The following is a 21,770-nucleotide window of genomic DNA, read 5'->3' on the forward strand; positions in this document are numbered from 1 at the left end:
TCAACACTCTCATGGCATTTAGCAGTTTTCCACCGACACCCGTTTTCCCTGCTAGACCTGCCAGGTGTCTCTGGCCCCGCCCACCTCTCCCTGCTCTCACCTGAGTCACGGCAATTTCCTCCTGTCAGTCCTGATTTTAGACATCTCAGAGTAACCATCTCTATATTCTCAGCTCTTTCTTCTTTCCGGCAGCGTCACTATGAGTGCTAAACTGTGGACAGAGGAGCAGTTTAACTGCCCTGTGTGCCTGGATCTCCCAAATGATCCAGTCACCATCCCATGTGGTCACAGCTACTGCATGGCCTGCATTAAGGACTACTGGAGCAAGGACGACCCCAAGGGGGTGTACAGCTGCCCCCAATGCCGCCAGAGCTTCAGCCCCAAGCCCTCCCTGTCCAGGAACACCATGCTGGCGGAGGCTGTGGAGCAGCTCCGCAAAGGTGCCCGCACAGCTGACGTCCGTGAATCCATGCGAAGCGCCCGAGGGGTCGCCGCCGCATCCAGATCCAGATCCAAAGGGAAGCTGTCCTCCTCAGCAGTGCCGTGCGACATGTGCAAAGGAGAAGAACGAGCGGCGGTCAAGAGCTGCCTAATGTGCATGAGCTCATTCTGCGAGACGCACTTGAAGCCCCACCAGACCAAGAAGGCCCTGAATCAGCATGAGCTGATCGCACCCACGGCCAATCTGGCTGAGAAGATCTGCACCCAGCACAAGTACCTGCAGGAGTTCTTCTGTCGCCAGTGTAAGGTGTTCGTTTGCTGGCTGTGCACCAGCAACCAACACAAAGGCCACGAGTGTGTGTCCACCAAGGCTGAGCGCTTGGAGAAACAGGTAAGAAAGAAAGAAAGAAAGAATGGATGCTGCTCTGGGCTTAGCACCAGATGAGAAGCAGCAAAAGGGTCCCTTCACAAGTTAACCAGGTGTCCTGTTGATGTGATCCAATATCAGAATCAGAAGAGGCTTTATTACTACTAAGTAAGTAGCCTAATACTCAGTAGAATTTGCCTTTGTAGTTGGTGTATAAATAAACAAACATATTACACGTTAATATGAAATAAGCAATAAATACAGAAACAAATTTTCAAATAAAAGTGTTTGTGTGATAGGTTAGGTTAAATCCCTTTTTAGCAGGTAGTGTACAACTGACATCTAAAACAGATCCTAAAATGGAACCCAGTGAAGTTTATCTAAAAGAAAGTTAAAAAGAAAGTGTCAGTTGTTTCTAGAACAGGTGACAATCAGTACTGCATATGTGCAGACAATCCCCCTTCATGCCAACTTGTTCTGTGTGATGGGTTTCTACTGTGTTTGTGTAGGAGGGTGTCGTCCCCTCTCCTTTTTGTCTTACTGTGGCTCCTGCCCGGTGGAGGACATTCCTAACTACATTCCTGTCCATTCATAACGCTCCACCCTCTCCAGGTTTCTTCTGTGTCACACGCACAGCTGTTTCCTCGTGCTTGTGTGAGATAAATCGGGATTGTGTTGATGTCATGTGCGTGTGTGCCTCTTCTAGAAAGTTATGTCCGAGATGTATGCAGAGAATCAGCAAAAACTGAAAGACCGAGAGCAGGAGCTGAAAGACATGAAGAAGATGATGGATGTGACAAAGGTTGGTTGGATTGCACTATTTTTCCAAATGAAAACTACATTTCGGATAAACTCTGCTATTGGCATACCGAGACGTGACAAACTTCTCTCTCCCAGCGTTCTTTAGACGGGATGCATGAAGACACGGAGCAGGTGCTGTCGGAGCTGCAGCACTCGGTGGAGCGCCTGCAGGAGCTGCTGGAGGAGGTGCTGCATCAGGCCAGCCTGGAGAAGATGGGACATGCTCAGGAGGTCGCCAACAGCCTGCAGGCTGAGATTAAGGAGCTGCAGAAGAGGGACATGGAGATGAAGGACCTAGCGCTCTGTGAGGACCACATCTATTACTTGGAGGTACTCACTTTCAACATCTCATCCTGGTTCAAATTCATCTCTGTTAAGAATACATCTAAGCTTTTCACAGATCATTAATCAAGTAAGTAAAATAACTGGCCAAACGCAAACTTCATTGTCAGTAGTTAACACCCAAGCAGTTGAAAGGGAAGCCAACCACTATAAAAAAGATCCCACTCATGCACCTGCATAACTTTTTCCAGTAACTACCATCAGGCCAAAGCTACAAAGTACTTCAAGCCAAAAAACTTACAAAAACACTAGATTCACAAAAGTAATGACCAACAACACTATGTCACTTTACACGCAGATATTGTTCTTTTTATCCAGGCCTGATTCTTTTTAAATGCTGCTGTATGTTTACTGTCCAAGTTTGTTTTTGCACTGTATGTTCAGGCCACGTCTAAGACTTTCTGTCATTACAGACTGACGTTTTCTTAATACAGATCTTAATCTAGGCTGGACCAAGAGGGTGGTGGTAGTTTCAGCTATAAATTTTCCCTAAACTGCCGAGCATCTTTCTCTTCAGAAATACGAGTCCATGTGCTATCCGTTAGAGACGGGGGACCTGCCCGCTGTGTTGGTCAATCTGGACGCTTCCTTTGAGCCAGCACGAGAAGCCATCTTAGACCTCAGGGACCGAGTCGAGGACCTGTGCAACCAGGAGCTGAGCAAGATCACCAAACAAGGTCTGTCACAAGAGTCTTATCTTGTCTTACCTTCTTCTCTTTTTATGTCTTATCTTCATGTTCTTGTCTGTTTTCTTCCAGTCAATGACACAGCTCTGTTCACTTTGCGAGACTGTAAGTTCCAAACATTTTTAACTTCAACATGAATGTAACAAGTTTTGAGTCGCCTCCATTTAACACTGAGTTCCTCTGATCTTATCTAGCCAACCGCAGCGCAGGACAGAAAGGAGGGATTTTTAAATGTAAGTTTGGGTTTAGTTTTTTCAGTATTAGAGGAAAGCCATTATTAAAAAAAAGAAAAATAACTGGTTTCTTATATCCCCTTTCTCTAAAGTGTTTTCTGGTCTGAGTTCTCGCAACACAAACAGCCGCTCACCAGGTATGTGCATTGTTTTTAAGTCTACATTTGTGTCTGCCATCTTTATATCGTTTGACATTATAATCTTTTATATAAATGGGAGTAATGTATACATGATTTCTGTCATGTCTCACAGCTACTCCACCCAGTATTTCAGCGGGAGCACGGAGTGCAGACAGACGAGGACTTGGTAATGTAATCTGACGAGAGACAACATCAAAAGTAATTTGAGATGATGTCCATATTGAACATTCAAATTAAATTTTTCAGGTATAGGCCTCAAAAGTCAAGATGTGAGGAGTAGAGACACACCACGAGGTGAGGCTTTGTCTGTGTCGAAACCCCCTAAATCCACCTCCAACCTGCCGTGGGAGTCACTACCATGGCTGGAGTGGTACAAATGCGTGTGCATGTTTTAAAATGTGCTTCTTCCTTGTCATAGACAGAGGAAACACAAACTCACCCAGACTTCGGAACAGACAGAGGGGGGAGGAAAGAGAGACCGGTAGGTTTGTTGTGTTTGCCTGGCAGGAAGTCGCATACTTGTCGCATTTATGTCTGCAATGCTTTAACGTTAAAAAAAAAACACAATTTTTTCTCATATGGTCTGAATATACTTGCATTCACCCTCTGTTTCTCAAATATATTTCCTAGAAATAAAGAAGCCAGTGTGTGATTTAACTCTGCTGCTCAGCAGTTTTTTAATAACTAGTGAATTCCTTTAGTGAGCTGTTATCAGCTGACACTGCTTGTAGCTACAGCTTTGCTCTAACATCTCACATGTGCTCCAAACAGTGAGGGAGACCAACTCCAGGCCCAGCCCCAGCCCCACTCCCAACCGCAGAGAGTCTCCGTCTCTTTGGAGCAGGTCCAGTCAGAGCCAGGCTGTCCCTGCTGCAGCCCCGACTCCAACTCAAATGCCAGCCACCCCGACTCCTGCCCAAGCTCCAACTCCAGCCCCTGTCCAAGCTCCAACTCCAGCTCCAACTCCTGCCCCAGCATCAACTGGAGGTACAATACTAACCTTTTGACCAAAATAAAGTATCTGAATTGTGGCTATTGCTGCCAACAACACAAAAGGCTCATGTCCAAGTGTAATGCCTTTTTTTCTTTTCCATCTCTCTCTTTCCTCCACCTGGTTCAGGGTCTAGTTTCAGTCGGATGGCATCGATCAGCAGTCTCTTCCGCTCCCATCGGCGTGGCACCAAACAGGCCACCATAGCTTCCCCCGATAACACACTGTCACCAGGAGGAAACCCACGTAAGATCAGACTCCCATATTCTCCTCTCGAATAAAATGTATTCAAGAGTTTTTGGCAAGCTAAAGCAATTAATTTGTTCTTTCAGACTTCCAGTTTAGGCATCTATTGTAGCTAAAGTACCACTTTTCTACAGAGTAATTTAACATAATGAGCTTTATTTTATAACCTAATACAAGCATCAAAGTAGGAAAAGACATAAACATCAGTACATGCAACAATCACACAAAAATATGTTCAAATCTAAATATTTTTTTTTATTTGTCAAAGTGATCAGTTTGACACAGAAAATGTCTCTATCTCAATATCATTTGGTTGTATAGCATGTTGATTATGTTTCAAATTGTGACTTGTACACACCCAGCAGGGGGGATGGCTGCTCTGCCTGAAACACCGACAGAAAGTAAGATGGCAGCCTTTATACATGTGTCAAATGAATATTCTTCCTCAATTCTTGGCTCAGTCAGTCATAGCAGTTAAACTTGGACAAGTGTACTGTATCTTAATACTAATGCACCTAACAATATTTTCTCATTGGACAGTTAACCCCGGACTCTTCTTGGACTCACCCACCCCCGGCACCATGGATAACGCTCCTGCTTTCCCTGCATGTGAGTTAATGTAAACTTATCTTCATGGCATCTCCGTTTTTAAACCAGAAACTTGAATGAGAAGATGCTTGCAACAACAACAACAAAAAGAAAATCGCTACATGCATTCTAAATTTTTTCAAAATGTGCCTCATTGTGCATGAACTGTATTGTTTGGATTTCCAGTGAGAGAACTCAACATCGACAGCATCCAGGCCCCAGAGCCGAGGACCAGAGAGGAGTTCCTACAGTGTAAGTCACAATGTTTAACTAAATTGTTACATTTTAGATGTTATTATTTCTGTACTGAGCACTCAGGGTAAATGTCCACCATGTCTGCCATGGTGCCTATTGCTGTTCTTGTTTACTCCAAAGAAACTGGAATAAGAAACTTATTCTAAGAAATTCCTACCACACAGAAGGGGTATAAAACTCCACCCCAACGTCATAATAATATAATTGTCCATTAAACCCTCTAGACTCTGTGACGTTGACCCTTGACTCCAACACAGCCCACCGACGGCTGGCTCTCTCCGACGGCAACACTAAAGCCACCCTGCAGGTGGCGGCGCAGCCCTACCCTGACAATCCGCAGCGTTTTGATGGCTGGACCCAGGTGATGTGCCAGAGCCCCCTGTATGCCCAGCGCTGTTACTGGGAGGTGGAGTGGAGAGGCCGAGGCTCCTCTATAGGTGTAGTTTACGGAGCATTACACAGGAAGGGCTCAGACGCCCGGTCGGGGCTCGGTTACAACGCCCAGTCCTGGACCCTGGAGCTGTCGGACACCTGCTGCTCTGCCATGCACGACAATGAGAAGAAGGACATACCAGTCACCTACTCCCCCCGCCTGGGCATCTACCTGGACCTGTCCACTGGGACGCTGGCGTTCTACAGTGTGGCAGAGAGCATGACACACCTTCACACCTTCCGCGCTAACTTCACCCAGCCGCTCTACGCTGCCTTCGGGGTGGGCAGTGGAGTCGGGGTTGGTCTGGACTTTGCCCTTGGCCAGTTCAGCTCCAGCTCTGACAGCATTAAGATCTGTCCCATGTGATGGTGCAGGCTGACTTCACAGATCAACACTGCAGCTTGAAAGTAAGTGCTAATGCTGATCAAACAGGACTCAATGACTCAACGTAATGTTCGGTTGCACCTCTTCTCTTTTTTCATTTTGTAAATGCACTTACTGGAAAAAAGTTTTGCATTGTTTAAAGAAATGCTAGACTTTCTGCACCAAGTGTGAGTAATAATAAACCAGTGGGTGATCAGATTTGTTTTATTGCTTTATTTAAAAAAAGAGGCAACTGTATAATAGCCATGAGTAGTTTACAGAGGATCATGATCTTAGAAGGGGCACAAGTGACAGGATTTTATATTTTAGCCAAAGAAAGCCCTAAACCTGAACTTCCTGCTTTACGAAAAACAGTGGATAATATGAGAACTACAACTAATCTAAAGATATGAACAGTCTGTCTGTCCTCTTCTCTGCACTCCTACAAACGTTAAAACAAAAGCGTCCTATGTTAAAGCAAATTACCACAAAAAGCATCACCTGTGTATTTACGTACTTGGAAATAATAAAATATCACTTTTGTCTTAATTTGGATTCCCTTCTGTGGACCTCTACATGTGGAAAGCAAAAAAAGCTGCATATATTAAAATCTTCAGTCAAAATACTAGTAGACATTGTTAAAACAGGCACAAAATATGCAACATTTTCTCATTAATGTTGGAATCTGTCCTTCAGATAGTGGTGTCACTAGAACAAAGTTAAATAAAAAAAATACATAAGTGCAGTGGTTGAGTGGGAGGGTCTGGTTGGATGGACAGTTGTTAGGGACAACAGCACTGAAGGGTCACGGGTCAAGCACAAAGCTCTATGCTTCCTTGTATCTAAATATCTGATATTATATAAAATAAAGGAGTAATTAGGATGAACTTTCATATACTTTCCTACAGGAACACACCCACCTGTTGGCCAGTGTGTAAACTACATATGCGAGACCCACACATAATATACCTGGATGTGATATACAACTAAATGTGTAAAAACTAGTGTGTTTTTCCCTTTTATCAGACTGAAGTTGAACGCCCTACAGGCCTGAGATAAGGATGGTGGTTGGAGACTGAAATGATAAAATTTGCTTTTAAAAAGGCCCCACCAGTGATCCTTAAATTAACACAAGCTCCAAATCCCACTGAGTGCAACTAATATATACAAATATGGCTTAACAGGAACACATATCAAAACCAGTGCTGGCTTCCACTTCAGACCTCATATCATTAAAAATACCCAAACACTAGGACCTGAAGGAAAAAGGCCTGGCGTCTATGGTTCTGACCTCGCCTTCAGCATGGCCCCACCCGTCTGCCGACAGGTGCATGCTGGGACCTGTAGGCCTGTTTGACATGTCATGCAGACGCTTGCAAGGAAGGCGGGAATTGGGCACGGCACATGGACGGTCACCACACATCTGCAACAATCAACTACTGTAAAATCATGTTAGCATAAATACTGGCATGTTAATGTTATGGTCTGACTACAAGATTAGCCCGGCAGTGTACTATCGAGCCAGCTAGCACTTGAAGTCCTCAGGTAATAAAAGCATGGTAAATCCCTTCTTTTGTGACTGTTTTTTTTTTGGAGATGATCATGAAACACTGTATACTGTTTAATGGGCATAGTTGTTGCACACTAAAGTTTTTCCAACCCACTACAGGACAAGCCCTTGGAATAGAGTGACTGGATGCTCAGCCCTTCTCTTTGTCTTTCACTTACTTTACCTTCTGACATGAATAAAGACCACATTCTCTCTTCCTTTTATACCTTCATCTTAACTCGTTTTTTTTCTAATCAACATCCACGAACCTTTGTCCACTTACATTTGAGCTTTTCCTTACTCCTCTACCTGTCGCTGAACATCCAGAGCCCCACAGGAAAACTACCTAAACTAATTAATGACTGAGAAGGTGTCAAGAGCTGACACCCCAGTCAGAGGTGAGCTAAGGCCTCAGTAACTAGCATCATGGCAAACATCTACACACACAGACACTGCGGTATAGCTAAAAACAGTCTGTTTAGTTAAATTGTGCTTTAAAATTAAAAAGTTGTACAAAAGTACAAGGGATTGTTCTGCCCACCGGATAACCTGCCTGACTCCTCTCTCCGAAGGCATAGAAGAGGAGAGATGAGGGGAGGAAGAAGAGGATGGCGGTGTATAGGAGGGGTTCATGTTCTGGAGAGGTTTGCCCTCGCAGTCCTTCCACCTCTTCCCCCTTATCGCTTGGCTGAACTTGGCGGGAAATGGGAGACAGAGGCAAGATGCCGGCGCCGTTCTTTGGGGTTTCCCCAGGGTGGTGCGGGGATGTCCAGGGTGGTGGGGTGAGGAGGAGGAGGTGTCGGGTGACCGGCTGACTTCCCTGCTCGGGCACCAATCATGGCCGGGAGGCTCTGGTTGCGCCTCAGGCCGTCCAGCAGGCTTCCCCCACCTGCTGACACAAAAGTAGCAGAATCCTGGCGTGGCGCTGAAGCCTCGGCCTCTGCTCCCTGGATCACCTTAGTGAATCCCAGCCGCCGTAGCCTCTCTACTAGGCCGAGGTCAGGCCTGGCTCGACCTGACTTAAGGGACGGAACGCGGGTTAGAGTTTCCTGGGAATAGCTTGGTAGATCGGGATGTGGGGCGCGGCCCAGATTCAACCCATAAACGTCCTGGAGGAAAAGTTCTGCCGGCCGCGAGGCTAAGAAATTGTCTGCCGGGTATTGGTGGGACTCCGGGGGCACAGGGGAGGGAGAAGGTGAGTGTGAGGGGGAGTTGGGGGGTGTGTTTGGGAGGAGGCGGAAGAGGGGCTGCCTCGTTGTTAGTTTTGGGGATGGTGGAGGGGTGTCAGTGGAGACTTGTGCAGAAATGCCCTTTTCCAGGACCAGCTTGGCCAGACCGCGGGTGGGCACAGGTGGGCGTCGGGGGGGAAAGCAGTCCCCCAGACTCAACCTGCAAGGAGTCACAGGGGTACTGGGACCTGTCCTCATGGAGCTGGGTGTGTTGGCCATGAGGGACGACTGAGAACTGAAAAACATGAAGAATTGACAAGGTGAGAAGAGACATTTAAGATGTATTATTCGTGGGTCCTCCCATCATTTATCACAGCATAATAAAAAAAGCCCTTTAAGGTGGACTTACCTTTGGGTGACCTGTGTGACGTCACTGGGGTGCAGGATGCAGCATGTCGTGAACGTGTAGGTAGAGGAGGTGGAGCCTGGACACTTCCCTGGATTTTGGACTTCACACGCAACAAATAAGGAGAGGTAAGGAGAAAACACGTCTTAAAACTCCTCATTGACCAACAGTATAATGTACATTTCTATTTCAATACTTTGAGTAGTATTTACCATAAGAAGACGTTATTGTCGTCGTTGTTGTTGATGATGTGGAGATAAAAATTGGACTTTGTGATTGGACCAATGTTGTACAGGCTCTTGAAGTTGGCTGAGGTGATGAGGGTGGGGGGGTCATACAGAGTTCTGATCTTGCTGAGGAGGACGTGGCAGGTGTCCCAGGGGATGTTGACAGGGTGGGGGAGAGAAGCGGGACAGGGAGAGGCGACACGGATTGCTTTCTGTCTCTCCTTTCGTCGGGGGTAGACGAAAAGCGTACCTTGAATGTGATCCCGCCTTCCTCCTCGTCCTCCTCTTTCTTGCCCCGCTCTGCCGCCCCCTTTTCCTGGACACCTCTGTGCACTTCATCCTCCTCCATATCAGACAAGCGGTAGACAGCGTCCTGAACCAGTGGGCAGAAACCTTTGGTCACCACCCCAGGGTGGGGGTCCAAGATGGTGGCTAGGTGTGGTTTAGCCAGCTGCTGCCAGTGATGCAGCGTCAGTGAGCCTAACAGAGAAAAAACATCAAAAATTATAGACACCTAGATGTTTCTCTCAGGAGTTAAAAGCCCCCCCAGAACCAACAAAGTGCTGACAGAAACATAACTGGCAACATTAAGGAGTAAACCTCTAGATATGGGCTACCCAGGCGCCCAACTGGCAACAATTCTGCTAACCGATGATTCATTTTAGTTACTTTTCAAGCAAAAAATGCTTAAAGAATCACTGAACACTGAACAATTTACCTTCCATGGGCTTGACAATCTGAAGCTTCTCAGGCAGGAAGGTCTTGAAAATGCTGGAACTGAAGGAGAGTTCTGACAGGTTGGAGAAAGACGAGAGGACGCTGCCCATTGGTGAGCTGCAACCGCTGCCCTCCACGTCTCTCTCGGCCTCCCCCAGGGACTGCAGCTTCTTCTCCCGCTCCGCCTGGAAGAACTGACGCTCGCACAGGAAGTTCTGGCGCCGCAGCGACAGCCGGTGCAGGGCTCTGGTCAGGTCGTTCCCTCCCGGACAGCCAGGCTGGCCAATTGGAACCTCCTCACTGCAAACACGCATACACACATTTATTCAGCTGAAAGGGCACAAACGTCATCCTCGATTCAAAACGCAAGACAGGAATATTCCTCGTTACGTACCCCTGATTGGACGGAAAGGGCTGTGCAGTCATCACTAGAGAGCTCTGTCCTGAGCCAGGGATGGGGGGGGTGGCCGACGCGGGCCGCGATGCTGAGGCGTTGATGGAGCGGACTGTTTGAAAGACTTTCTTCAGGGATACTCTACAGGGAGAAGAGGTCAGAGACAAGGTCCACAAAGTTAGTGAAAGCAGCCGTGTTGCGAATGATTAAAGACTAGTGATAGAAATAAATGTGGAGTATTGGACATTTGGATTTGGTGAAGGGTTTTAAAGAAGAGTCCATAAACAGCAGGCACACTCACTACATTTGCCTAAGGATTCTGTGTTGGTAAGAGGGATTTAAGTGTTAAGTAACAGAAAATGAAACTGGCCTGAGGACTGTCTCAGTATTTTTCATTACATTTGTTTTTTTTTAATTAGTTTGGGTTTCTGACCTTTGGTCCAGAGAGGCGGTCTCCTCCTCTACACTCAGCTCTCTCCTCATGGTGCACTCAATCTCCGCTGCCAAAGAGTCCTGCACACCCACACAGAGACACACAGAAACACACACACACACTAGGTGTTTATCAAGAGCAAATTGCTCCAAATGTTGAATTTTTGGTGCATTTTGTACCTTTATTTAACATGTGTGTTGTGAATTTGTGTCTCAGTTCTCAGTGCTGCTCTCACCATGGGGTAGAGGCCGTAGGAAGTGTGCCTTCGCATCCCGGCAGAGGGAGCGGTTTTACTCCGAAGTTCTCTGATCTCCTCCTGGGATTCATGGAGCATCTCTACACACTCTGCATTCCTGTCGGCCAACTCGTCCAGCTATGAAAATTGAATTAAAATTACTTGTTTAATTTCATTTTTTATGTTTTTTTTGTCAATCAAAGAACCTCTGTATTAATTAATCTGGACCAGCGCTGTAAAGTATATGTGAGTTCCTGGAACATGCTAAAACAGTGCAACTGTATGACCTCTTCCAGCAGTAAATAAAACTCCACTTATACATGAAGAGACAAGTATTGGCAGTCTAAATGAGAACTTCCTGTGAGTGTGTGAGGAGGTACCTCTGCTGTGAGCTGTCTCTGAGCCTCTTTAGATGCCTGCAGGTGGATCCTCAGCTCTTCTTTCTCCAGAGCCAGCTACACACACAAAGAGAGAGAGAGTTAGATTAAGCCCACTAGTCAGGTGAAAGTCATTGTTTTGCAAGTCATAGGCAAAAAGTCTCACGTCCAAGTGAAGTCATGAGTCACTGGTGTTTAAGTGAAAGTCGAGTTGAAGGTGTTTTTTGATGTAGTCAGATGTCCACCTCTGGTTCATGCAGTACGTAACTGAAACAGAAGTTCAGACTCCTCACCTCCTTCACTCTGTGTTGCAGCTCCACTATCTGGGAGAGCAGCTGAGCGATTTCCTCCTGGTGTCTGAGCACCTCCTCGTTCTTCTGAGACAGTTCATCAGTCAGAGACCCCATCTGGCTGTTGGACTCACCTGGAGCCAACACATAACACACACACACCAATGTTAAAATGAGCATGCCAGACACGAGGGTCTGTGTGGTTTCAGTGTCAATGTGTGTGCCTCTAACTCACGGAGCTCCTTTACACAGTCGCTCACTAGCTGCTGCTCTTTCTCCTCATAGGTGATGGTGTCGGTCTTCAGTTGGCAAGCCTTGGAGTGGACAGGTGGAGAGGAACCAGTGAGAACTTCCAACTTCAATTGTTGTCAACAACAGTAACTATACTCACTTCTCAAAATGTTATGATTCAGAGCTTCCTGTTTTCACTTAGTAATGTTTTCTGCCTCCACTAGAACCTTGTCTGTCCTGTGTTAGATAGGGCTGGGACGATATGCTTTTGTACTGATTCGATTCTTTCACAACATATGGGTGCTGATTTTCTATTGCTATTCCATAAGTATTGCAATTCGAAATTATTGAAATTTTCTTTTCTTTCTTTAACAAAACAAAAGCTGAATAATTTATCAATATATATTGATATATTGTCTCATGAGACAATATATCATGAGACATTTATAAAAAAAACTATTGTTTTCTCAAAAGAATGCACATCACATTTCATCAGTCAGTCTGACATTTATTCCATTTGTAAAGTAGTACATAACATGGATTATCTTCATTTTCTAAGTTTGCTCTGAATTGTTGGAAACTGGTGTGGTCTCTGTTGGCGGTACCGTGTAAACAGAAAATATTTAGGTGAATCACTGGTAAAATGTCGATTCTGGGTTAAAGACTTAATTTTCAAAATGTTAGACCTCGTACCTCCGACCTCAGTGACAGGTTCTCCTCCTCCAGCTCCTGCAGCTTGCTCTGCAGAGACTCCAGCTGGCTGAGTGCGGCGGCGGCGGTTCCCCCCAGCAGCTGAGGCTGGCGCAGCGGCGTGGACACGCTGGAGTCCGTCTCGCTCTCCTCCGAGGCGCTGGCCACCATCCGCAGCAACTCGTCCTTCTTACTGAGCTCATGCTGCAGCTGGTGAACCTGGCCGGGGAAGGAGTGTGTACAGTGAGTACTGTGTGAGCTGTTCAACACTTACAGAAACTTCAGAGAAACAAACAAAATACACTTAACTGGTTAACACTAAGCTCTAGTTTTTAAATGCATTTACTTTAAATAGCCTTCGTGATTAAACTAGCTTTTGGTTCCATTTAGATCATCATACTCCGACACAAATACCAATCTGTATGTGGCTATACTTTTTTTTATGATTAACAATTTTTATTTTTTTTAAACATTCAATTTACATCATGAACATATCCCCTCCCCACCCAAACTACCCACCCGGCATCACCACTTACAAATTAAGAAAAGATGACATAACACCTATTACATATAGGACAGTCTAATACAATAACCAAATGGACAATAAACTGTAAAAAAAAAAAAATGATGTGATCAAACACAGGACTTTCACCCAGGAGACCGGGGATTGTGTCCCGCGTGTCACGTTTCCTAAACCCAACCGGTTCTTCTTCTGCTAAACCCAACCCGCGTCCCGTTTCCTTTGTGTCCCGCGTGTCACGTTTCCTAAACTGAACAGTTGCTTCTTCTCGCGATAACACACCAAGTGGCGGGTATGTCACCGTTGCTGTATAGAGCGTAGATATACACGTGGATACATCCAAATGCGTACAGATAACGCGAGTGTATGTTTACACAAAGTCATGATGTCATGTTCTATTTTAAAAGAAATTGGAAAAAAACATTTATAAAGCACTATCCTCAAATCAAAGTTTTGAAATAAAGAACTCGCACGTGTACCTGGTCTAGGGCCTGTGCCAGCTGCTCCTCTAAGGCCTCGTTGCGTTCCTGCAGCAGGTGGTTCCTCTGTAGAAGGGACTGCCCAATCCGAGCTGCCAGCTCCAAGTCTCTGTCCCGCTGGCCAATGAGAGCACAGAGCACCCAGAGTCAATCAACCAATTAAATGGCACTACTTAATACAAAACAAAATTGTGTCCAAGTGAAGGGACACTTACCTCGGCCAAAAGGTGAGAGACCACTTCGATGTCATTGTAAGTCTTGGCCATCTGCTCCACGCGATCAGCACTGAGGACTGGCCAGAAACATTTTACTGTTAGGCGACACACACACCCAAACACGCACGCACACACACACACACACACACACACACTGTGGCATGTGCATGCAAACACAAAAACCAAAAGAAAGTAAAAATAAAACCACCACATCACTTTATTTTACTTTCCACCTAATTAGATGTTCTGACCACGAGCAACGTGAGAGGCCACAATCAAGCAATCACCTGTAGCTGATCATCCATCACTGTGGTTACAATATTTAATGTATATCATGAAACACTAATGCTGCTGTTTGATGATAAATCTCAACAACATGGCAACGTGATTGCTAGTGGTCTGAAGGTAATGAAGCCACAGTAGAGAGAGAGAGAGAGAGAGAGACAGACACACACAGACAGAGACACACACACACACACACACACACACACACACACACACACACACACACACAGGATCAATATATTGATTAAATCCTGATCTAATATTAATCAATACAAAGTGAAAATATCGCTACATATCGCCATCTTTAAAATGTGCCTTTATTTTGAAATACAAATTCCCTTTATATTAATTATTTTTTATTAAAAAGAAGATTTTTTTAAATTTAAATGTCTTCGAATCGCTTAGTAATTAAATTGTCGAAACATATTTTAGTTGCTTTTTGTAAAAACATAAATGTAACTGATTGTATTAAATGGGCTAATGTATCGCCTGAATTGAATCAAAATTGTCTCGTGGCAGACTTTTTGATATCAGTAAATATTGTATTGTACTAAGAATCACAATCACCACACACACACACAAAATACAGTACTACAGGCTATATACAGTGGCAGGCAGCAGACCAATAGAATACAGATTTCATGTCTGCTGTCAATTACATGCAAAAAGCAGAGAGGGGCTCCAGGTCTGTGGCTCCCGTTCCAGGGTTGAAGTGCAGCTGTCGGAGCCACATTGGTGGACTGAAGCCCCCCTCTCACACTGGAGCTACAAAGACGTCGCAGAACAGGCAGACAGAGAGAGAGAGAGAGAGAGATACCTTTGGAGAGGCTCTGAGAGCCGGGGTGGGAATAAGAAGAGGGCTCCAAAGCAAGATACGCTAGTGAGAGATAGGAGAGAGAAAAGAAGGGAAAGTTCAAAAAGGTGTACAAGCAGCCAGCTTGTTTTAAGGTGAATGGGACAGAGACGGAAAGAAAAGGAAGTAAGAAGCTGAGGGTGAAAGCTGAAGCTTCAATAAATCCACTTCCTTTAGAACATTAGTTTGTTGAGAATCTACAACATTGATTAGTTTGGTCCACTTTTAGCACCTGAGTGGGTGTCACCCGCGCTGCACCGCTTCCCATTCCACCTGTTTAAAGAAAAGTGGCAACTCCAATCATTGAAACATTGCCTTTTTTAAATATCGTTTAACAGACTGAGCACAGACTAAAGGTAGCCCCACTGACCCCACAAAACGCGTTTATTACACACCTTGAAAACTTTATTTTCACGATATATCTTTGCCACTCAACGTGCGCTCTCTTTTGTGAAAGACGTTCAGAAATAAAATATAATAATAAGCAGTGCTATAAAGCCTCAAAAAACAGCAGCTGCTGTAATAGGAGAGTTTTTGTCCAGTAATCTGAGGCTCACGGTGACCCCTGGTCTGGGACACTGCACTCCGCTCCAACAGACGGTTAAAAATAACCTCTGCCCCATGGAGCTATCTTTGCTGCACACAGGAAGACGGATACTGCGCACACACAGTGTATATAATCTCTCATGTTACTGTACACACACACACACACTTTTACCTGCTGGGAAGAGAATGGTGTCACTGTCTAACTTATGTGTCCCTGGTCCGGTGTGATCATAATAAACCAAACACTACATTAAAAACTAAACTCTGATTGCAATCACACTCTCTCTCACACACACACACACACACACACACACACACACACACACACACACACACACACACACACACACACACACACACACACACACACACACACACACACACACACACACACACACACACACACACACACACACACACACACACACACACACTAGTTTCAGTTGTTACGTAGGAGGAGACAGTGACTGAACTCTGACCACAATGGATTGCAAAGTCCAATCAGTCACCCAATTTTAAAGTGTAGTGTAAGAAATGATTGTAACAAACAAACCAAAAGCACCAATTCAACGGGGCTAATTTAAACAACCAGGATCAGTTTTGCAGGACTGAATGTGAAAGTCAGGGTTAAAGGTCATGTTTGTGGATCCATATGTTGCACTTGAGTTGCTGGTGTTATGTTCTGCCATGCATCACCACTCTGGCTCGTCACCTTTCACTGACACACTTTGCATTGAAACAGAGTTGTGATTGTGTAATTTTTTGCCAAGTCAGACAGCTCTCTCTTCCGATTTCACAACTTGACACAAAGATGGGATCCTTCATATGTGTATTCCATCATATAGGAGTACTGAGCAATTTAGGCTATATAAACAGCGTTAGCATTGTCTCAATACTTAAAACATTTTCTTGTTTGTGGAATATTACCATGCAGTGCCTCCTTGAGTGCATCAGGGGCTATTAATAAGCTGCGTTTGATTTTACAGCACAGAAGTGGGGCAAATGTTTCACTGAGCAGGAATATGACACAGGGACTCCCTTACTGTAAACCTTCTCTCATACGTGCAGCTAACAAACACATACACACCAAGCACCTAAACACATACCCTATACAAAAACTATTTAAACCTAACCATGCAACCACACACTGCTGTAATCTTCTGTTCATCTGTGCAGTTTGTGTTCACCTCAGGTCTGATCTAATCCTGCTCTTAATTAGCCTATTAAATAAATCAACAAAAGGACTCCGATACAGAGAGGACAATTGTGCATGCGTGAGAAAGACGTAGGCAGGAAGTTAACACTGCCTCGCAACTTCGTTAAATGTAAACACACAAACATTCATTCAGACATGCCCACTTCCTGTCTTTCAAGGAACAAACACGCGCAAGCGCACACACACGCGCAAACGCACACACACACACACACACACACACCCTGACCTTGCCTGACCTTGCAGCAATGACTTGAGTTCCTTCTGCAGTCACACAGTCTCACATGTCTCTCACTCTCACTCTCTGTGTGTCACACACATACTTAACATCATGCTAATGCCTGCATTCACCTTCCAAAGCAAAGTTGTCGTAAACCTCCTCATTGTAGATGTTTAGAAGTGACATAGTCCAACTCTCTCTACCGTCCTGTCTTCATCTTCTATCAATCCCCCCTACCTCATCACTCTGTCCCGTGACTCAACTACACTTAACTCTGGCTGGACCACTGACTTTTTTCTCTCTCTTTTTTTCCTCTCTCTCTCTCGCGCTCTCTCTCACCCCCTCTCCCTTTACACGCACGCACACACACACACACACACACAGTGTGAGCTGTCTGATACATAAAAGTGAAGACAAGCCAACACAATGACAACCATGTGCCAGATAATATCCAGGCTAAATCCCTGTGATTTTAATTGAAGAGGATGTGCACTGTATAAAATGAATGGCTCACATGTCTAATGCACTGAGTCACACAAACGCATCATCTTCTTACGGATGTCGCCATTGGCTTGACCAATCAAAAGGAAGTCGACACAGAAATAGCTATAACTTAGTGTACTGCCCGAATAACACTGAAGTGAAATTTAAATGTGCACACTTACTCATGTAGCGGAAGGTCTCCTCGGCCAGCATGGGGGAGATGGCACTGTGCTGGCCCGGGCCTTCGTCCGGAGAGCAGCTCGGGGAGACCACCCAGTCCTGGCTGTCGGACAGGTAGACGGAGCCGGAGTCAGCTGAGCCCGAGCCCAGTGAGCCGTAATGCTTCCCGCTGCTGCCCAGCCCCTCATCTGTGGGTTAGGAGACAGATACATTTTCATCTACTGTCCAGCATCTAACGATTACTTTCATAAGTGACAAATCAAGCTGTGCATTTTAGATAACATGACTTATCTCCAACACGGTAAAATGTCCCAAATAGTCATAAAGTGTCTAACTTCAGTACTTTTAGTTTATGAAAATGATCAACAACTAAGATTATATTAAGGGCATGGTTGTCATATTTATACTATATTCTATATAATTATTCAGTTGACGGAGGCCATCATTAGCTATAATATTGGCGATGCATTACATTGAAAACAAATCAAGGCTTGGCCATGTTATCATTCATCACCAGGAAGCTATGAGTTAATAATGAGGGATGCTTTTATTCTGTAAAAACGATCCAGCCATGGTGAGATGAAGTCAGACTGCAGTGAATGTGTTTTGAGAGCGTGTGTGGGCAGAGGAAGCATTCAAATGTATGTGTGTGTGTGTGTGTGTGTGTTTGTGTGTGTGTGTGTGGCAGGGGGAGGTTGCTCTTAGCTCAGCCACTGTACAAGCCTATGTCCTTCCAGTTGAGTAAATATGTGGTTTACTGGGACAGATGGGGCTAACAATAGCATCAAGCCCAAAGACACAGCACACTGTACTTCAAAGCAGCATGACAGTGGCAGAGCAAAATTAGAAAATGTACACAAAGCTTATAGTTGTCATACTGCAGTTATCACCCAGATAATATTAGAGTATCAACATTAATTTGATAAATTACACACACCCCAACACCCTACCTGTCTCAGTGCTGGACTCTTTCTTCTCCACCGCCCGGGGTTTGACTTCGAACATGTCCTGTCCTTTGAGTGGGAGGGCCCCCCCCCCCCCCGATCGTAAACACAAAGCAGGACTGAAACAGGGAGCCACTATCGATGTGACCTCACATCCTGTTCCTGCACTGATGGTTGGTGCTCACACACACCTTTACCTGAGGAGAGAAGTGTTAGGCGTCAAAGAAGGAATGTTCCCAGAGATTAGGATACCAAAATGCCACAGTTATTAGAGTTCACACTGACTTTGCTAACGTTTACAAGGGACAGTCAAGTTTAATAAAGATCCCAGAAATCAGTTTAGTGGCGGAGGATAGTCATCAAGAGTCATTTTGTTGCTTACAGTGTTTGCACGAATCATATCTGACTCCAAGCTGGTGACAACATTCATCCGATTCCTTCAAACTTGGGGCCTGACGTTTAAGGCCAGATGGAGAAAATAAATCCTCCCACAGTGTTTGCTGCTAGACACTTTAACTGCTGACTGTCTGGCATCTTCTTTAGGGTTTGAGATCTTATGTGCCACTACAACCATTTAATCAGTAAAGCTTTAAAAATCTCAAGAAGCTACAAGACTTTTACTCTCTTCCATCTGTCTGAAGGAGAGATAGATAAAAAGCCACTCATTAAAAGCTCAGAGTAAGAAACCTACAGACTGGTACAGTATGCTTCCATTTGCCTCTATGTGTCACACGTTGTTTTAAGGGAGGGCCGAGGGGTGAAGCAGAGCCCTCCCACATCCTGTTGACTATCTCTGTAGGGACTGCTCCGTGGCTTAAAGCGGTGACTAAAGGAATGATACCGGATGTACGCTCTTAAAAAAGGGATGAGCCTCCCAGTAGAGAACCAGACCAGCTGTGGACACGTGCATCTGTACAGTGTGGTGCTGCAATTTGAGAGATTGTTTTGATCTGGTCTCAATCTCAGTCCATTTTGAAGATAAGCTAAGATACGCCTTTATTGTCTCCTTTAGGGAACAAAAATGGCAAAACATCGCACATAAACATTAAATTGTCTGATACAATGCAATCAACTACAGCTAACATTCGATAAACTTCCCACAAGACCCCCCCCCCACCCCCCCACCTCCCCACACACATACTATGTTATTATTAGGTGTTCATGAATTGCTTCTTTTCCAAATAACCCGCTGCAGCTGACTTTTTTTAAATTCAGTATTGCACTTCCATCAAGTTAGCACGCCTGTGAGAGGCGGATTTTTAAAAAGCAATGTCCAATTGAAGCGGCAGAGGCCAAGATAAGCTTTCAGTAGGCATGACTGTGGGCAACATTCATCTTCTGCTTATGTAAAACAGAACACTTTGCTCCAAAAGAGATTAATGTGATGCCCGTAATGCTACAGCCTAAATGTGCTGTTTGGCATAAGAGGCCTGGTAGATACACTGTAAAGACCCATTACTGACACTGGTATTGGAATTATAATAATAACATTCACATACGGGATAAGTGCAATTCTGTGGACAGACTATTGCATAATATAATCATATTTAGTACCTACTGACATCAGTATGAGCTGAGTAAAGAAAAGATGCACCAATTCTGTTCATACTTATCATAGCAACATTTTTCCGATGCAAGCTTCTTCTTTTCCCTGATTGTAAGTCACAGTCAGCTTTGTGATACAGTCTAGGCCACACACACAGACACACACATACACAATCCAGACCATAATCTGAAACCACCATCTAATGTCGGTGACAGATCATTGCACACTATAAAACGGTGTCGACTGCAACCACAGCAGCAAAACAGCAGCCCTGAAAGCAACTCTGTGCAACACAGACAGCCCAGCAGCATTTTACACAACACTTGTCTGTCCCAGCTGTCCCAGAGGGACAATCGGCTTGCATCATCACAGTTTATCTGCCTTCATGTCTAATCTTATCATTCAGCTGATGCCTGATGCCCTTATCTAGAGTGACCTACAGCAGTTTGCAGCATTAGAAATGTCAGTCTCATACTCAGGTATAAGATCAGGGCAAAACAGAGAATCCAATGCCAAAACCTATAAGTTATTCTTCCTGATTTGCTGCACTGTTTCCATAACGGTGTGCAGTCAGCTCATCTTTGATCTGACAAACTGGACAGGGCCAGAGGGCTTGCTTGAAAAGAAATAGGAAACAGCATTGTAAATAGGAAGCAACAGGTTATTCTTACCGCATAACCAGAAACCGAACATCAGTAGAGCCTAAAGAGGAAAACACCTAAGTTTAATGTAACTGTCTATCACCAACAACATCCTAAAATACTCATCTGATCAGACTGGCTGCTAATATCCACTCTCCAACAACTAACCTGCACGTGTCCCGTCATCAACTATGAAGAAATTGATTTTAAAAAGACCCGTTAAAAAAAAACTACATTTCAAAATGCTTTACTGGCCAGTAACCGTACAGATGAGTAAAATGTGACTTTTTATTAATGCCCAGGAGCTGCTCTCCATTTCGGCATGACTATTTGGATTCTACAGTAATGTTTGCATGTAACTCATACAGCCATCTTTGTGTGCTGTGGAAATATCACGACTGTCTCTGTGTGTCGTTTACGTGCCCAATTTACCCAACATGTAAATATTTGGGTAAATGATCACGATTTCAGAATTCACTTAGTGACTAACGACATTTTGCAAACAGACCAGGTAACTTACGCGTAATGCTCATCAACAATGATCTAACATGTACTGTACATGTTTAACTGTAACGTTAGGTATCATTAATAACGTTAGAGTTACCGAATTTCAAGCACGAGCCACTGATATTTGATCGTTTTTAGGTTACCAATAAATAAAATGTTTAGCAGGCCACCTATCATTTAACGTGTCCGTTACCAGAGGTTGGAATCTATTTGAATAAATATACTAAACACACGGAACGTTTCACGTGTTTTTCGATGCTGGGCGAGGATGACAGCTTCAGCGTTACTGCTTGGCATAGCTTTGCCATCGCGTGCTCAAACCTGGCATCCCTCGCGCACACAGCACTACAGAAATCTAAGAATATGTTTGACTATGACAAAAACGTACCCGATGTCAATGGTATTCCACAGCATTGGCAATGTCAGTGTTACATGTACGGTGTCTCTCGATGCCCTCACCAAATCTCAAACAATGGAGCGGAAGAGAGGGCGATGGAGCTACGAATCATCAGCGTGCGACAGTAAGAGATCGAT

General features: G+C 44.7%; 2 protein-coding genes across 9 annotated transcripts; one reads left to right on the forward strand and one right to left on the reverse strand.

Annotated features, from left to right (window-relative positions):
* Nucleotides 1-199: 199 nt before the first annotated feature.
* trim25l (tripartite motif containing 25, like) lies at nucleotides 200-6,410 on the forward strand. 3 transcript variants are annotated; one of them, XM_034864248.1, is made up of 16 exons: nucleotides 200-832; nucleotides 1,515-1,610; nucleotides 1,706-1,939; nucleotides 2,469-2,628; nucleotides 2,710-2,742; nucleotides 2,832-2,870; nucleotides 2,963-3,007; nucleotides 3,123-3,176; nucleotides 3,257-3,304; nucleotides 3,426-3,491; nucleotides 3,782-3,997; nucleotides 4,131-4,247; nucleotides 4,613-4,648; nucleotides 4,788-4,856; nucleotides 5,022-5,087; nucleotides 5,315-6,410. In XM_034864248.1, exons 1-16 carry the CDS (start codon nucleotides 200-202, stop codon nucleotides 5,887-5,889), a joined length of 2,487 nt encoding a protein of 828 aa, XP_034720139.1. In that variant the 3' UTR covers nucleotides 5,890-6,410. The 3 variants fall into 3 exon arrangements, with proteins under 3 accessions (XP_034720139.1, XP_034720140.1, XP_034720141.1); XM_034864249.1 differs by having other exon boundaries at nucleotides 3,429-3,491; nucleotides 4,610-4,648; XM_034864250.1 differs by having other exon boundaries at nucleotides 3,429-3,491.
* trak2 (trafficking protein, kinesin binding 2) lies at nucleotides 6,114-21,762 on the reverse strand. Of its 6 annotated transcripts, XM_034864242.1 has the most exons (18): nucleotides 21,625-21,762; nucleotides 18,549-18,739; nucleotides 17,601-17,786; nucleotides 14,921-14,980; nucleotides 13,819-13,895; nucleotides 13,604-13,720; nucleotides 12,608-12,823; nucleotides 11,919-11,997; nucleotides 11,687-11,817; nucleotides 11,397-11,471; nucleotides 11,017-11,154; nucleotides 10,782-10,861; nucleotides 10,349-10,489; nucleotides 9,956-10,254; nucleotides 9,572-9,717; nucleotides 9,223-9,520; nucleotides 9,014-9,113; nucleotides 6,114-8,899 (listed from the first exon to the last, which is right to left on the reverse strand). In XM_034864242.1, the coding sequence occupies exons 2-18, from the start codon at nucleotides 18,601-18,603 to the stop codon at nucleotides 8,113-8,115; spliced, it is 2,985 nt and encodes a 994-aa protein (XP_034720133.1). In that variant the 5' UTR covers nucleotides 18,604-18,739; nucleotides 21,625-21,762; the 3' UTR covers nucleotides 6,114-8,112. The 6 variants fall into 6 exon arrangements, with proteins under 6 accessions (XP_034720133.1, XP_034720132.1, XP_034720137.1 ...); XM_034864241.1 differs by having other exon boundaries at nucleotides 9,223-9,717; XM_034864246.1 differs by lacking the exons at nucleotides 14,921-14,980; nucleotides 18,549-18,739; nucleotides 21,625-21,762 and adding an exon at nucleotides 15,189-15,229 and having other exon boundaries at nucleotides 9,223-9,717.
* Between the last annotated feature and the right edge of the window lie 8 nt (nucleotides 21,763-21,770).

The sequence above is a fragment of the Etheostoma cragini genome, chromosome 24 (assembly GCF_013103735.1).
Source record: "Etheostoma cragini isolate CJK2018 chromosome 24, CSU_Ecrag_1.0, whole genome shotgun sequence".
In the NCBI taxonomy this organism is placed as follows: domain Eukaryota; kingdom Metazoa; phylum Chordata; class Actinopteri; order Perciformes; family Percidae; genus Etheostoma; species Etheostoma cragini.

Bases quoted from the DNA above. Each gene is read 5' to 3' on its own strand.
- trim25l (XM_034864248.1), top strand. From the start codon at position 200: ATGAGTGCTAAACTGTGGACAGAGGAGCAGTTTAACTGCCCTGTGTGC. The intron at 1,611-1,705 runs GTTGGTTGGATT...TCTCTCTCCCAG, and splicing joins AGATGATGGATGTGACAAAG to CGTTCTTTAGACGGGATGCA. The intron at 3,998-4,130 runs GTACAATACTAA...CACCTGGTTCAG, and splicing joins TGCCCCAGCATCAACTGGAG to GGTCTAGTTTCAGTCGGATG.
- trak2 (XM_034864241.1), bottom strand. From the start codon at position 18,603: ATGTTCGAAGTCAAACCCCGGGCGGTGGAGAAGAAAGAGTCCAGCACT. The intron at 10,862-11,016 runs GTGAGAGCAGCA...GTGGGTGTGCAG, and splicing joins CCTACGGCCTCTACCCCATG to GACTCTTTGGCAGCGGAGAT. The intron at 9,114-9,222 runs GTAAATACTACT...TTGCGTGTGAAG, and splicing joins GACAATAACGTCTTCTTATG to TCCAAAATCCAGGGAAGTGT.